Source organism: Anabas testudineus, chromosome 19 (assembly GCF_900324465.2).
Source record: "Anabas testudineus chromosome 19, fAnaTes1.2, whole genome shotgun sequence".
Classification (NCBI taxonomy): domain Eukaryota; kingdom Metazoa; phylum Chordata; class Actinopteri; order Anabantiformes; family Anabantidae; genus Anabas; species Anabas testudineus.
In genome coordinates, this window is record NC_046628.1 from 15,862,582 (window position 1) to 15,880,109 (window position 17,528).

The 17,528-nt window shown below is 39.8% G+C and overlaps 1 protein-coding gene across 1 annotated transcript; it reads right to left on the reverse strand.

The window, feature by feature from the left end:
• Positions 1–4,083: 4,083 nt before the first annotated feature.
• ttll6 (tubulin tyrosine ligase-like family, member 6) lies at positions 4,084–16,502 on the reverse strand. Its single transcript, XM_026350772.1, has 17 exons — positions 16,368–16,502; positions 12,749–12,926; positions 11,007–11,150; positions 10,723–10,760; positions 9,857–9,975; positions 9,365–9,495; positions 9,120–9,276; positions 8,896–9,039; positions 8,720–8,805; positions 8,415–8,640; positions 7,929–8,107; positions 7,611–7,799; positions 6,628–6,787; positions 6,045–6,299; positions 5,893–5,931; positions 5,377–5,533; positions 4,084–4,960 (listed from the first exon to the last, which is right to left on the reverse strand). Exons 3-17 carry the CDS (start codon positions 11,147–11,149, stop codon positions 4,707–4,709), a joined length of 2,277 nt encoding a protein of 758 aa, XP_026206557.1. The 5' UTR covers position 11,150; positions 12,749–12,926; positions 16,368–16,502; the 3' UTR covers positions 4,084–4,706.
• Positions 16,503–17,528: the final 1,026 nt, after the last annotated feature.

A 17,528-nucleotide genomic window follows, 5' to 3' on the forward strand; every position in this document is an offset into this window, starting at 1 on the left:
CCGCCGTCTGTGTTTGCACTATTGCACCCATGGGGGGCTCTTGTTGCGCGCAGGGGTCCCCGGTGAATCGAAATGAAGCGCTCATGCCTGTCGGTCTTTACGCACGCTCACGTTCACACTCACACTGGTGCTGCGACCCAAAGAAACACATATAGTCCAGAACCCAGAGAAACTACATATATGAAGTGTGTGTAAAATAAAATCCAGGGCTCAAGCAGCCGCGCACAAACTCTCCCACAAACACGCACAATGAGGAGAATAAAGCCACTTTGCGCATTATTTCCATTTACGCACAAACTAGCGGCGAACGTCTCCGTCTGTGCGTCTCTCTCCTTTTGCCTCTAACCTTCACTTCCATCTAATGTAACTAACAACAACACGTATGAAGCCCAGTGTTCTCAGTGCAGCCGCCACTAATCCTATTGTAAGTGTGACTTATTACAAATCAATGCAGAAACACTGCGTCAATAATGTTTTTTGTCCCCACACTGAAGGTGCGAATGAGCGCGTCCTGATTTCTGATTCAACTGGGATGAAGTCCATGAAGACGCGCAGAGAGCAGGAGGGAGGTGGGGGCGCACGCTGGCACGCACGCAGTTATCACCCTCATCACCATCATCATCAACACCTTCACCCACCGTGATAAAGTGGATCCATGTTCCTTTTTTAAGAAACTGTAAGTAGAAATGTCTGAAATAGAAAAGCGACTAAAAGCTGTTTATTCACCTGCCAATAAGTTTATTTAGAAATAATTAAGCAGATCATTGAATGTTATTATATTTATGTTCATTATGTAAGATCTCAATTTAATTTTATGCTCATAAAATTAAGTCCAGCTAATCCCCACTCATATTAATACATCACAGGACTTGAAATGTTAAATGATTTGATCATTTTCTACCGTTCACCTTTGGAAAAACAGAAACTATTAATACAAACAAATAAGGCATCGTTTTAAAGCAGCAAAGTGCATCTTAATTCACAAACTAAATTATAAAATTAAGCACAGAAATAAATATTTATATAAAACCAGCTTACACACAAATGAAGAATCCTGGTTTTCGTTTTGATTTTGCGTAAATTGCAGCGCGCTCTCGACCTAAATATTTTTATTTTGCTTTATTTCTTTTAATTCAAAGGTTTCACATAAAAATATAAAGTATTTGTTGTACAAACATAAGGTGCTGCCTCTCACCAAGGCCGCAGACACCGCAGCCACAGCAGCCTGATGACAGTTTTGTACGTTTTGGAAAATGCAAACAAACCCAAAATGAACCTTGTTATGTTACAGGATCAAATAAAGCAGAGAGGAACGATGCAGATGCGCCTGAAATCCAACAAATGTTTAATGCGGAGACTCGAATCTTTGGAGAATCAAAAGAATATGCAACAAACGGAGCAAAACGTTGTTCAACAATAAGATTTTTGGAGATAAAAAGAGAAAGGGCGAAAAGTGCGCGGCGGCACAAACAGCAAACAGGAGATCTGAGATATTTTCCACAATAAAATCCAAAAATAAACATTCAAAACAACATTAAATAGAATAAACCGTGTCCACAGTGTGAAATGTGGATATATTTGGGCGTTCCTTTGGAAAACAGCGTCTCAGCTGCATGTGCACAGGCCTGCACGGCCATCATCACAAACATCAACATCATCAAAGTCACTGCTGTCTGGCCTCCAGCCGAAACCAGTCCAGCTTGTATAACACCCTCTGAGTCCTCTACAGGCCTCAGACCTGCTAAATGTGGTCACTTCCACTCATTTCTAGGTCAGATGCTGTGGTTTTTGGTGCTTTTGAAGGCGCTGCAGCATCTCACGGGTTAAAAGCAGCAACTGGTTGAGATTAGCTCAAAGAAGACGCACGATGCTGTGGACTGGATGATCTTACAGACTAATCTTCCCATTTCCAGTAATATAAACATCAGGCCTACGGTGACAGTTCAGCCACAACAGAGCTGCAGCCGCGCGCTGAGCGCTGACTTAATCGCTGGCATATTAGGAACATGGTGCCCTTACCTTTGTTGATAATCCATCACTTCCAGTGTGGGTGCCACTCCGATGACGCTCCTCTCGCTTCCTCTCTGTCCGTTTCCCCCCAAATTTCCCACCTTGTTCAAGTGATTTCATGAAAGTAATCCCACCAACATCCAGGAGTGAGCTCATCCCTCATTGTCACGAACATACAGCCACATTAACATGGCGCACACGCTGAGGCGTCGCACAGAAGCTCTGTCGCCCATGTTTTTGGAGAATTAACGCGCGTACGGCGGCCGGCATCTCACAACAACACCGCACACGTCTATTGCATATACAAAGAGCCAAGAAAAAGGTTGTGTTACTAAGTGTTAAGTGGATGAGCGGTGGAAAACAGCAGCTGCAATATAACCTCATGGGAAATAAGTTCCCATTCCTGCTGTCCACATGACCCAGCGCAACCAATCCTGGAGCCTGGCGAGTCGTAAACTTCCATGGCAAAGTTGTAAATTTTCATAAACAGCAGCCGTTTTGTGCTTTAGTCGTGCTTTCTCATCGCCATCTTTATTTTCTCCACAACCTGAGATGTTCAAATTTGATGCCGCATGAAAGCGGAATGTGTTCGGACGCGCACGCGTAGGAGGATTTAGTGAGAATGACACTGCGCTGGTTCTGTTCCAGCTTCTGGTTTGTAGGTGACTAAAAGGTCTGTGCAGCTTCTGATTGTTCTCCAGGTTTATTTAAATAACAGATAAATAACACACGACAGTGGCTTCAAACCTGTTCAGTCTGAGTGAAATCTTAAAAAGCGCACACGCGGATGATGGAGCCTCATTCTGGGTGAAATAATCCCGTTTGAGGCTCAATGAATTTTTGCATTAAGCTGTTAAAATCCTCTCAAAATGGAGGATTTCCCTCAGTCAGTGTAGATCAACTGAACACCGAGCGCACAGGCCACAGATTGAATCCTGATTATTGTCCTCCGGCGGGTTTTAAGGTCCAAAGAACTGAAAACTGACCAAATTAAAGTTCGGTCTTCAAACCACTCAGAGCCTGAAGCCTGATGAGAAATCCGTTCCTATTCCTGCTAAAAGTTCTTTTCAAACCTCATTACGCCTCGTTTCCGTTTGGTTTGTTTGAACTCGTCTCTTTTTGCAGCTCTCGGATCTTTTTCAACCACCAACGACGATTTCCGACATTTACAGACGCAATAAAACCATAAATTCCTGAAATGCAACAGATTCTGCTGGAGCCAAGAGACACGAACTCCAAATGTTCAGCTGTGGATTTAAAAACCAAAGGTTGAACTTTATTTTACAATAATTAGAAACAGAACTGGGCTCAGGCCCGTGGTTCGTGTGTGTTTTAGTTAATAACTGATCTGAAATGTGTTTTTAGACAATAACAGAAATATAAAATATATAATAGTAGTTTTATTTTTCCTCTGTGAGTTTCAAATAAGAAAAAGAAAGTCGAACTTTTATAATATTTTAATCAGACAACAGGCGGAAAGGCTCGATGGTGCGTTCACTGACTGAGGCCTTCACTGCCTAATAAAACATATTTTATAAAACCTTTCGATTGAAATTAGTTCAACTATTTAGGTTTTATAGACTTTAAACTCATAATTAGATGCTTCAGGTTACAAATGTAATTTCTGGCTCTTTCTTTAACACTATAACAATTAAATCTCCAATAATTATGATGCTACTTCAGTCGATTTCTTTGCTTTTTAAGAATTATTATTAGTTTAATGTGTTAAAATCCTCTTTACTGAACGTTAGGCCCCCTGTTCTGTGTTCATTTGATAATTTCCTCTCAGATGGTTGAATGTTTGTTAGATTTTTGTCTCTGTCTTCAGTCTGAACAAATAAACCAGCTGCAGAGATGCTGTAAAACTTTATGGCTTAAAAAAACCTCTCTCCCTGAAAAGCTTCAAGATAAAGCCCCAGACACTCAGTGTAGGTATTTTAGAAATCAGTGCAGCAAAACTATATTAAATGGCAAAATAATGAGGCAAAAAATAAATAAAAATGAATGTGGAAATATAAAAAAACAAAATGTGCAGCAGTCGTTTTTACGATCGTATTAACTGTATTAGAAATGTTTGATAAAGATAATAAAATTAATTCACAAAAAATAAAAAATAATTTTATTGACCATCAGTGCAAAAGAAGTTATTTAAAAATAACAAACAAACATGTTTTAGTTACTGTTTGAGCTACAAAACAGAAGGCCGTTATTTGATTTACAAATTCATTTTTAAATATTAATAATCATTAAATAGTGTGAATCTGAATCATACTACAGCTCAAATCAAAACTCAACATCCACTGTTAAATTCTGGTACGTTTCTAAGATGAACTGTGCAAATTTGAATCAAACATGTTAACTCAGGCTTTTATTTTGGCACTAAAGGTGAGGTTTGTTTGAGATAATTAAATATTCAGTGTGTGTTCGTCTGAGCACACACAGAAAGTAGAAAATGTTAAAATGCTTTCTGCAGAGCTGGAGGTTGTGTTGTGGCGAGCAGAGAAAACTGCAGGTGTCCAGATATAAAATCTATCTCCTAACGTTCGTCACAGGTACCGTGTGTTTCCATCGTCACCATTTGGGGCCTGTCTACCTGCAGGTCTCTTCAGGTCCTGTTTGTGTAAAAAGAGCATCGACCTGCAGGAGGTCTGCTCTCTGCCGGCTGGAGGAGTTTCGGGAGTCGGCGGTCGTGCTCCTCACTGCCCTTTGCCGTGCTGGGGGGGCCTGCGGGAGGAGTTGTGGACGAGCTGAGAGAAGCCAGGCCTCCTGACCAGCGGGGCGCGGGTGGAGATGACGAGCAGGCTCTGCAGCTGTGCCGGGTCGTGGGACATGTATGCACAGCGCAGGCTTCCTTTGGGTCCGTGGTGCATGATGGGGATACTGGGACGGGACCGGGTGTCGGTGTAGGAGCTGGTCCTGCTGTCCTGCCTCACAACCAGAGAGCCACTGACTGATGGAGGACAAACACAAGAAGGAGAGACTGCTCTGTGACGATTAATATAAAATAGGGAAATGATAATAAGACGTCCACGTCAAAATATGACTAATGTAATGTAATGTAATTATTTTATATGTTGAAATATATGAATCTTTGCTGTCAGTGGTTTTGATGGAAATGTAAGTGTTTGTTCACAACTGTTGCCTTTATGTTTAAATATGTGGTCATATCTTTAACCAAAAGTCACATGTTTTTATTTAGATTTTGTGCAAAGAAACAAAAATGATACAGAGAGAAAAAGAAACGGTGGCTTAATACAAAAAATCAAAATAAGAAAAAAGAAGGACGCCTACAAAAGAATCAAAGGGTAAAAAAAAGTCCTCTTGCTGTGTTTACATCACAAGATGCAGACGTGCAGCTGCTTTTACCTGGCCAGTGTATCCGCTGGGCACTGATGGTCCTTTGTAATTCTTGCGCTCTGTTGTGGCTCTCGGTCTCGTAGTGCAGGCAGACCGACTCGTTCCGGCTCCTCTGGTTCATCGTGAGCTTCAGCAAACGCTGCTGGTTCAATCGTGACTGGATGTGCTGCAGTACAGCAATGATATCACTATAATTCAAGTTATTCTCTAGTTTCATAGATGTTAGAATTAGTTTAGGTTGTGTCACATAGTAAATTAAATATATACAGGTTTTCTATTAGATAGTAGAATGGAGATATCGCTGTCAGTGTTTTTGTTTTTTGTTTTTTACAGGAAAATAGCATCAGGTCGATAATTATTTCAGCCCAAGCTAAAGGAATAAAAATGTTATTTTTCCACAAGACAAAAAACAGATGGACGATATAATAAGACAGTGAATATTATTTTTAAATTTCTTCAAATAAACCAAATCTGTCAACAAAAGTTTGGATTCTCCTGACTGGACTGTGGTGCTTGGTCATTTACCTGCTGTGCGATCTGCTGCTGGTTTGTCCCTTGGGAAAACTGTGTCACAAAAAAATAAATTGTAAATTATATTATAACTATACGAAACAGTTTCTTTTTTTAATTTTCCACAAACTGGACTCTAGTACTGTCACTGTGCTGTTAGTTCTCACCTTTGTCTGCTGCTCTCTCCACTGATTCTGCTGGCTGGTGTCCCTTGCGTCTTGCTTGGCTGTCCGGCCCTGCAGCAGCTGCTGGATCTGCTCCACCACCCCCAGGTCCTGCAGTAGTTTCTTCCTCTGGAGGAGCGCGTCAACCCGCTCCTGTTCCTCCACATCTGCCTCTTCCTCCTCCTCCTCTTCATGCTGCTGCTTCTCCTCCTGGATACCTGCAGCCTCAGGATCCCCTATCACAGTGGCCACAGGAGGCTGCAGGGAAACAGAGACACATTTGATTCAATTTGTTGTTATTGCCCTGCTGTATATGTAGCCACCAGTACGCATTTACAATCTATCAGCACATTACTGTCACTGAATAACATTTACAACACTGTTAATTTTTTCTGTCTTGACGATAAAACATATTTAAATTTTAAAATCAGTGACAACCAATAAAACGCATCTGCAGGAATATTATCATAGCTAATTTATACTAAGGGGTCAGCCACAATATGAACCATCCATCACAGGACAGAAGCTGCTCGACTCCCTCTTGTGGCTTCATGTGGCTGCTGCACCTTCAAGGATCCTGCCTCACCACTTTCAGGTCACAGTTGGAGTTGGAGGGTAGTGCCGATGTGCGTCGTGGTTTGACTCTCTCCCCCGCTGTCTCCCCCTGCAGGTCTCTCCTCCGACCTCCCTTCAGGTCCTTCTGCTCCTGCTGCTCCTGCTTCAGACGCAGCTCCTGCAGTTGTTGCCTAAACTCACAAATACACAGAAACTTCAGCATGAAATGGAAAAACTCAAAGTACGAGAAGCTGAATTTAACCTAACTACAGTACTTAAATATACATCACTAAATGTATTTGGTAATCTACACAAATGTAAATACCTTTATTACTTTCTTCAGATCTGTGGAAAAGTTCATTATCTGTTTTCACAACTCTTTTCTAACTACAATACAATTTTTAATTACATTAAATTAAATAGTGGTTCCATCAAAATAGATGGATTTTAATTATTAGATTTGTGACGTCACATCCCTGTTACGGATTCTGTCCAATTATCATTTTTTACTAGAGTCTAACATAAACTTATTAACCTTAAATTAGTGGAAATACGACTAATTAATTGAGTATATCCAGAATTTCCAAGTCTCTACTTATATCTCTCTTCAATATATGACTATAATAATATTACAGAAGATAAATATCTTAGCTTAATCTGCCCTCTTAATTCCCATCCCTTCTGCTGTTTCATTCTGGCTCTTATTTAACAAGCTCATGATTATTTGATGCTTTAAGACCCCAAACCAGGACTGATCTAGAAAAGACTCATTGAACAATTCGCAGCATCGGTTCAAAATAGCAACAACATCTCTGTAATTATAAGATTTTTGTAAACATTTGTTTTCTTCTTGATTGTGACTGTTGTTAGTAAAGATTAATGTTTTTTTTATTGTTCTGTATCTTGTTGTAGTGTTGTTCGTCTTTCTTTTAACTGTACTTCACAACTAATCTGTAAAGATAAAGAAATAACAGAAATATTAAAGTGTATTGAATATTGTAAAACTACAGGAACCTGGCACACTCCTCTCTGGCCTTCGATGCTGCAGTCTCCTGGAACAGCGAGCTGCTGTGTTTGAAGTACTTGTCATATTTGTCCCCTCCCTCTCTGGGATAAATGCGCTTGAAGCCTCCCAGGTGTTTGTCTTCGTATCGCTCCGTCTGCTCCACTGTGGCTGCCTGGCACTGACGCAGCTCCTCCGACCTGGTGGTAAAACATACAGTAACCTTCACCTTCAAAGTGTGTGTCTACAGAAAGAACCCAGCAGTGGATATAACACACTGTAACCTTGGAAAAACATTCACAGGCCACTGGAGTCTGACAGGATGGTACCTGGCCTCTCTGGAGCGATTTTGCTGCAGCCTGTCCTTCACCCTGCGTCTCTCCTCCTTGGTAATCTTGCGACGGTCGCATGCGCCCAGGTTGATGAGAACCAGGGTGTCGTACAGCAAAGCGTCCTTCACCTCTCGGTCCAGCTGTGAGTCAGTGGTAAAACTTGGGGAGTGGTTCACCTGCACACACACTGGAAGGACTTAGACACCTAACAAGTTCTTCTATTTCCTTTATCATTTCATTTTATTTTACATCTCATTAATACTTTTGCAGTAATCTAAACATTGTTTAATACCTCAAATATTTACTTTTTAGCTTAAAATTGCAGAATATCTTCTACAAGTTGGGGTAAAAAAAAAAAAAAACGTTTTTATTAATTCTTTTGACTCATTTGTGTCAAGTCTGACAAGAACTAAAGATACTAAATAATCTATAAATTTATGGTTGATTTACAACATCATAAACACAGACGTTGTGGTCTTTCACCTCCAGCACCCAGGGTTTGAGCCGGTGATCCAGCAGCACATCGAAGCCAAGGATCTCGAAGCAGGCGCTGCCAGTGGTGTGGTTAGGGAAGCAGGTGTGGTAGTTGTGTTTGAGGATGGGGTGAGCGGAGATCAGAGTCTTTATGATCACATCCTCGATGTCGTTCCACAGCTTCTCAGTGTTGCAGTTGATGGACTCCAGGAGCTTGTTCAGGGTGGACAGTTTTCTACAGACGTAAACAAGAATCATGTTGAGCTGTGTGACATTTTTAACACAACAGACTTAAACTACAGGACGTTTTATACCGTTTGCTGCCTGTGTCATCATCACGGAGAAAGTTTGAGCTGTGCTTGTTGATGGAGTAGTTGGTGAGATGCATGCACACATCATCCTGAGATTTGGAAAGATGAGGCAAGACAGGGATATTACAGAAAGGAAAGAAATACAGTTCTTGTTAATAAGGAAGTGGAGTAATTCCTACCACATTGCCGTGTGTTGGTTCGTTGTACTTGGTGGTACAGAAGCGAGCGAGTCCCTCCTTGAACATGAATATGCTGAATGGATCACATGAGGTCACCAGTATGTAGATACGCAAGTCGAACTTGTATCCGTCGATAATAAAAGGCTGGGAATGGAATAAAAAAAACTTTTTAACTGAAACTGTGTGTTTTTCTGTATGTGATGTGCTGTTAAATGAAGTCTCACCCTGGAGATGTAAACCTGGCAGATCATATGTTCTCCAGGCTGAATGTCTTTGCTCGATTTGGTGATGAAGATGCCTTTGCCTTGACAGCCTGTATCGGGTTTGCAGATGTACGTCTTGCTTTTTTTGGCCCTGGTGTAAGCTTGGAAGTCACTGTAACTGCAAAGTACAATTAGAGTTAGCTTGATGAGACACACTGGGAAAATGAGGTTAAAATGTATGTTCACAACAGAAAAATCAAACTGACTCTGCAGGAAGGCTCCATGTTCTGGGGAAGATATTGTAGTCTTTGGGAAAAAGCTTGAGCATGCGGTTCATGTTTCTTGCCAGTAAATCTTTGCGGCAGATCTCAGTCATTCCTGGGAAATGGTTTATTTTCTGCAAAGACAAATGAAACACAAACACCTATTTTTACATGAGATTTTTCAGTTGGGATAAGAAGATTTTAGCCACTGAGACAACTGTTCACACTGTATTAAACATATTTACACAACCTAAATGGGTCAAAGTCTACAGAAATGTGTTTTCTTTTTATAATTTCATGGTTAAACGTACTGAGGATAATTTAAATCACATGTATAGAAATTACATTAAGAAAGAGCAGAGTGACTGCTCTTCCATGATCCATTTCAAGTACAAATTGAAATAACAGACAATTATTTTACAGGACAGAGTCCAATTTAATTAGTTCCTTTATATGATGGCAGTAATGTGATCACTGGTCTGTGCAGTACAATACCTGGTAACGCTTCATGTCCCTAACACGGTCTAGAGACACAGAGCAGTCGGTCCAAAACAGCGTCCAGTCCTCACCCTCCATCGCTTCCCTGAGGCCGTATCTGCGAGCAGCTCTCCGCACTGAGACAAACAATAGAACATGTATTTTATATATCCCTAGGCTGCTTTTTGCTTTTAGAGTCAAAAACTGTGCAATATCTTGGTCTGTTGTATCATTTTTAAATGTAGGTCTTACTGGTAATGTTTTATTGTATTGTTATCAAACCTGTGGTCACTGGTTTTGATTTAGTTTTTAATCACGCTTTCTACAATTACTGCTATGAACATTTATGCCTTTTTTTGATGGGTGATGGGTTCCAGAGACTGATTTAGGATGATTGAGTGATTGATGGCTGATTAACTGTAAATCATTCAACAATCAATAGTCAACATTTAAAATACATTGCATTGCCAAAGCTATGTAGACACCCAAACATTTTGATTGTTCTTATTTCAAAATCATGAGCATCAGATGAGATGTATCATCGCTCCACTGTTTTCTGAACCTACTCTAAGGTCAACTACCACTTAAATGTGCTCAGATGTCCGCCTGTCGAAAGCAGGACACATTTGGATGAGATACTAAAACCAACTCCACTGGATGAAGCTGTCTTTGTGTCATTGTGATGTTTAACTGTAAACTGCAGCATCAAGATTTACTGTAAATGGAACCAATACGTAAAAATAGAGCGAACAGAGAAGAGTGCCCACAAACATTTGGAAATGATCCCATCCTCTATTTTAGTCCATGATTCCATTCTACATGATACAACCATCCTAAACAACAGATAAACATTTATGATTTAGTAATCTTTGTCCCAAACGTACCGCTCTCGTATTTGCAGTTGGTGAGATTGATCCACAGTCATCTGGAAGAGAAGAGAGACAGAGAGAGGGACAGACACATCTGCTTTGCTGCAAGGTCCTACAAAATGCCTCATTACGCTTGGCCTCCTTTCCCAATATGATGAGGACAAGTGAGAAAACAACAACTTAAGAGCCACCGGGACAAGTTATAAAATCATTACTGTCAGGGTGCTCAGTGTTCAATACAACCACAAAGGGGAAATAACTGTAGAAGTACAAATGGAGAGGATCCAACAGTAATATACCTCTTCTTGCCTTTTTTCCTCTTCTTGGTGATGGGCAGCAGGGGGTGGGTGCTGACTTGAGTCTGGCCTTCGTCCTCCTCTCCCTGCTGCTCATATTTGTGTGCATCATCATTTCTGTCTGGGCTGTCCACAGGTAGACCCATCCTGGATACGCACAAACACAAGACAAATGTGCTCATTTCACTGTGAACAAGTGTTAGGTTTGACAACAACAAGAAATGATGCCATTCCATTTTCCAACGCTCATTTCCTCATTTACATACTTGTTTTTAGTAGGATGTGCTGTGCGGCCTCACAATGAAATTCAATCAAACAGAACAAACTACATGCTGTATGTGCACGCATGGAATCGTATTTCTGTTTCCATTTCTGTCATCAGGTGAGTGCTGTGGCTGTCGGCACGTTGTGACACACAGTAATTGTGCCAGAACAGATACAAACAATGTGAGATACCAGAACAATAGTGAAAGGGAATTAATCTTAGCACTAAGGACAGTGACCCTAACCTTTTGAGCTGTTTCACCACCTATTTATTTATTTTACAACTTTGTTTATTTGTAGTACAACAGCACATAAACAGCACACTCTATACACTACACATAGGAAACCTGCTTAGAATAATTAACAAGTACAGAATGATAAGGACACCCATACATTGGAGTTTAACATTTTCTTATTAGCACTAAGTAAAAGGATAAATAATAAAGTATTATAAATCATCCTAAAAGGGAACATGGATGTCTTTACAAATGCTCCATATCTATACATAGACATACGCAGGGGGCGTTAGATGAAAACCAAGACCAAAAAAATAATGTCACAGTCCATTTAAAAGTTGTTGAGCTGTTTTAGTGGTGACTGATGTTGCCAGATTTAGAGGTAAGGTGCCTGCGACGATAAATGTCTAAAGTTCATAGGAATAAAATTTGCTAATTTTAGTTCTGCTTCTTATGTAAATGTCACACTCTGACCCGATCACAGTGGTCAGCGTCTGAACTGGTCGCCTCAGCCTCCTATCTAGTGTCTTATGGGGTGAAGGTGAGGTCAAGGTAATTCCAGGTAATTCTGAATTTTAAATATTTAAATCGTGACAGAATACTTTGAGGGTGGTGGCATCAGGGAGGGACATCCCAAGTAGACTGTGGGAGGTTAAGGTGCTAGGTAACAGTATTCTGATCCATCAAGGTGGATAATCCTGGCCCTGAACTGTGAGCTTTACACTGGGCTGAGACAGTCCACTGACCTCAGCCTGGATACAGTTACGACCCCACAGAGGGTTTCTCTAAGGTCCTTCTTCAGCGTGAAGCAATAACACGTGTGGTGAATAAGCACAAAATAATAGATAATACAATTGTTTTATCTGTTCTCAGTGAACAGTGACTGGATTTAGCAAGAATGACTTTAACTATTAACTGTCTCTACATGAGAGTCAACATTCAGGTTTGACACATCATGCACAGTTTTAATGTTCTTACTTATACACACTTAATATAATAAAATGTCCTTAAAAACACAAACTGCATGAATAAACACTAAAGTGTGCAGTTTGTAAGTTTGTTAGCTTTTGGATTTAGCAAGAAGCTGAATCAACCTCTCTCCAAAAAAATAAAAAATTAGGAAATTAATGATTTGAAGGACTCCTGTCCACTTGTAAACTAAACTTGTAACCTTAGCTGGGTGCAGTTTACCTAATAAAACAGTAAAAGGGTAATCATGTTTCCTGTGAAATCACTGTAACTCACCTGCACTGCTCAGCCTACATTTGTCAGGATAAAGGTGTTGAAGGACGCTGGACCTCTTCGTCTTCCTGCACACCTTTTTATTACAGGAATCTTGGTTTCAGGCGCCTTGTAAGCCGCTGACACTCTCCTCAGTAGACAAACCAATGAGCCACATCTCAACCTCTTGCACCTCTGGAGTCTTTAAAAAACAGAGTAGATTTGTAACATCACAAGGACAGATCACTTGAGATTGATTACACACTCAGGCAACAGGCCCAGTGGTGGTTCTGGTGACCAATTAGAAGCTGTGGGGACAAACACCCGATACCTCCTGACATGATGTAGAGAAAATGAGCAGGAAACCACAGCAGGGAGCAAGTGGAGAGGGGATAATCCCTGATATTTGTTAACTGAAACAGGAGAAGTGCCTTTCAAGTTGTTAAATTTAAATCTGTGCTGAAAAGTGTTGCAGCAGTGTGTGGTTTAAGTGAACAGGGTGGACATCTATCTTCTTAGCCAAGTTGAAAAGCTGGATCTATGGACCTGACTGCTTTGAGAAAAGCAAATCAACAATTAAAACCAACAATCGGTAATGTCAATGGGCTATTGCAAACAAATGAACTGCAACCAAATATTAGGTTTTACTTACTTTAAAACTATGTGTTCCAATATTTTTGCACAGCTTATTAAAATGTGGGTCATGTGTCATTTCATGTGTCTACAGCAGGTGGACAGGACTGTACTTTAGAAAGAACAAATATTGCAAACAGCGTGCACAGAAGAATAGAAAGTAGACCAACATGACCCTGTGTATTGTGTTTCCCAGCTGTCATGACAGCCAACCAGGTATTAATCAGATCGGAAACAAGATCGTACGATAATGCGTTGGATAATGTCACGAAATGGCCGACACTGGTTGCTGGATTAATCAGTCAGTCAACATTAATTAGTTATGAGGGGAGATTCTACACCCTTCCACACTTACCTGTCTACCTTTTGTCTTTACTATGATGCTTTAAAGATCACCTGCTAAGCTTCTCGTACTGATTTCACAAGGCATGACTACATGTGCAGGTATTTAATTTGTATGAGCAAAAACCTGTGTGTGTGTGTGTGTTAGAGAGAGAGTTACACAGGCAACATGAGCTCACATACAATTACAGAGCAGAGCAATTATAATTTAATGTGACAGTGGTGTATTTTTATGGGGTGATATTAAATGAGTTGCCTCCATACTACAGATTGATTGGTTCAGGTGAGTTATTAAATAAAGAAGGCAATGACGAACAGCCAGTTGTGTTGTTTAGTTTTCAGCATGTGCTGTAGGTAAGCAATGTATGCAAATGGTTCTTTCTAGTGATTTGGAAACACTTTCAAATTCTGCTCTATAACATCAGTCATCAGTCGTTTTTACAGGTATTGTGAGCCATTTTCTGATAAAAGCTGCTGAGGCTTCATCAACATCACAATACCCAATGTCTTGTCTGGATAATGTGCAAGTAAACACAATATTACTGCTAATTATGACATATTAGAATTGTGGCTGTATGATTTTAGTCTCTTAATTGTACAAGACAAGACTATATACCGTACATTATATACAGTGTTTTATTGATCAGATAGAGTCTGCAACAACAGCAGAGAGGAAGCTAACTGTATAAAAAGGCTGGAGATAACTGATTCTGTGCAAGGTGAATTTTTGATGATGGGGGGAAAAAGATATTCAGAAAAATGTGTAACATCCTCCTGTTACTACTTTAAGGCAGAAGATATAGTGTACGTACTTCCATTAATTAAATGTACAGTACTGTGTCGAGGAAACTGAAAGTCCTGGACAGAATTAAATCATTTGGATTAAGTTATAGCATATGAAGCAGAATTTAAGCCAATTTATCTATATCACTATAAAATCAGTTTCAATAGCTAGTTAAGCTGCCAGTGGTGCACTAAAATCAGTTTATGTAATTATGATTAAAGGTGTAGTGTTTCCTGCCGGAAGACAAATCTCTACAGTGCACACTTTCTGATCACAGCTATACCCAAATGTCTCTCCCCCTCTCTAGACTGCTTAGATAGATAAGGCTGCATTTGCAGTATTTTCAAAAATGGGCTTCAGAAAGTATTCAGACCCTTTCACAATGATTCTGTCTACATGCAGTAACCCTTAATGACAAAGTGAAAACATATTTAGTCATTTATGCAAATGTATACATATTAGAAGAACATTTCTTCTACAAAAGTATTCAGAACTTTAATTCAGCACTGTGTAGAAGCTGTTTGGCAGCAATTTCAGCCCTGAAAGTCTCGACAGGCTTCTCATGCCTGGTTTTAGGCGGTTTATCCCAGTCTCCCTGACAGATCCTGTCAAGCTCCATCGTATTGGATGGGAAGTGTCTGTGAACAGTCATCTTCAGGTTTCTCTACAGATAAGGTAAGTCTGGTCTCCAGTGTTGCCTTAACTGGTCGCTTCAGGTCACTGTCGTGCTGAAAGGTGAACTGTCACCCCACTCTCAGGTGTCTTGCACTTTGGACAAGGTTTTTTTTCAAGAGTCTTTCTGTATTTAATTAAATTAATCCTTCCTTCAAGTCTTTGCCAGTTTCTCTGTCCCTGCTGCTTTTAGGTTTACCTAAAGAGCCTAATTTTATCTCATCAGACTAGACTCATGCTCTCAGAGTCTAGTCAATGCTGTTTGACATTTCAAACACTCCATGGCTTCTGTCTAACCACTCTACCACCCACTTGTGCCTGCCTACACCATATCCACTGAATTTAATCTGTCACAGATGATTTAAGTTCTGGAAACATCTAAAGAAAAGCTTAAACAGCTGACCACAGTTTGCAGTGCCACATCAAAGGGTCTGAATACAGTTTTGAATGTTTAATACATTTGCAAAAAAATGTGTTTTCAATTTGTCATTGTGAGATATTGCATGTAAATAGGAAAAATGTAATTTAAATTTTAGAAGCAAAAAATAAAATTAACAAAAAACTTAAGAGACATGTTTACTTTCCAATGTGACTCACAGTAGCAGAGGTGAAAGAAACTCAAGATTTCCTATAAATTATAAACTATCACTAATTCAATGTATTTTAATATTTATTTTTTTATTTATGTTGTTGATAACATGTCTATTCCAGACAAAAAGCTGGTGTCTAATCTAAGTAATAAACCAAAATGTATGAGTTAATTGTATTTTTATTGAATTGTAGTGGAGTTTAATGTAAGTTGGTCTAATATATAAAGCACTTCAGTGAAGTACAAGTACCTCAACTACTTGAGTAAATGTACTTAGCTTAGCTTGTTTTTCATCACCTCTGCTAATTAGCAGCAGCATATTTGCTACTGCCGAAAGTAAATTAAAAAGAAAAGTAAATTAGTGCGTGTTTTGGGTTGTTTTAGCACATAAAATCCACAGCACCTTTCAAGCCGTGCAAATTAAGGATTTCCACCACTGCATATTTAGAATAAATGAAGCTAACGCTAAACTTAGCAGCACCACGTTAGCTAGTTGTAGCCTATATGTGCTGCCCTGTTGTCATGGTAACGCAATGCCGACATCTGCCTGGCCACTTTAACGCCAATAACACATTTACCGACCAACTTTGAAACGGCTAAAAACGTCGTAAATCGGACTTTACCTTCAGAAAACAGTGCGTGCTCTTGTTGCCGGTGAGAAACAGTAACAGCAGCCGCTTGTAGCGTCGCTGTTGTCGGCTGCTCGTGTCGCGGTCCGAATGTAAACATGACGGAACCGGAGCCACACACACGGCTCGGCCGCTCCCCGCTCAGCCAATCACAAGCCGGCAGTTGAGGAGCTGTTGTTTCTGATTGGCTGTTGACTCACCGATGAGAAAAGAAACGTTATGTATGAAGCACAGGTGTGTGCCGCAGTCTAGATGATTTAAAACGAGGTAATAGCTTTAAAATATAGACGCTGCTTTCTAATAATAAGAAATAAGTAATGGCTTTATTGTTTATGTATTTACTAATGTTACTCAGATCAATTAGAAGCCATTAATAAGACGTTTTTGAGCTGGTCGTGTGAAATCCTGCTCCAGTGCGATGCGTTGTTTGTCTTTAGGAGACTTCTCCAGTGTCCAGAGGATAAAACATAAACGTATTATAACAGTGGGCTTAGGGCACCGACAATGGCCGTGTATGTGTAATATAACACAGTCACTAGTGTTACCAGTTGATGATCTGATCTAAGTTTGCTGTTGCAGCCTATTGTGAAAGCTGCATAACCTCAGTGTAGAAATACTCTAAAGTAAGTAAGGGTCCTTTATTCAAAAGCCTAGTAAACATGAAAAAGTAATATTAGCAAAATGCAAAATATTGTACTTACAGTACCAAAAGTAACATTGTGCATAATGACGCAGTTACCGAATAATGTATAGTAAATAATAGATCTACCAATAATTGTATTTACACTGTAGAGGCTGATTTTTATTACCTTATCCGATAATAACTTAAAATAAAGACTGCATTTATTGAATCTGAAAAGTAATTACAACTGTTGGATAAACATTGTGGAGTAATATTTTCGTTTGTGGGGAACTTGCAGCCACGCATGCTTCGTGTGCATATAACAAAAATAAAAAATACAGTAAATATAACACAAGCTTTAAATTTGACCAACGTTTAAAAAATAGTACACAGCAGATTTCTTTACCGAGCAAAAAACTTTTCAGAAAAGAGTTTGGCTCCCTCTTGTGTTCTTGTATCTTCAAATCTCCGAGACTCAGAGAGAAACTTGTGCTATTGTTGTGCACTACATTACCCATAATTCAGCACACGTT

Coding starts and splice junctions, on each gene's coding strand:
- ttll6 (XM_026350772.1), bottom strand. CDS start 11,149: ATGGGTCTACCTGTGGACAGCCCAGACAGAAATGATGATGCACACAAA. Junction 5,932..6,044: donor GGAGAGAGCAGCAGACAAAG/GTGAGAACTAAC, acceptor TTTGTGACACAG/TTTTCCCAAGGGACAAACCA. Junction 5,534..5,892: donor AGCAGCAGATCGCACAGCAG/GTAAATGACCAA, acceptor GCTGTACTGCAG/CACATCCAGTCACGATTGAA.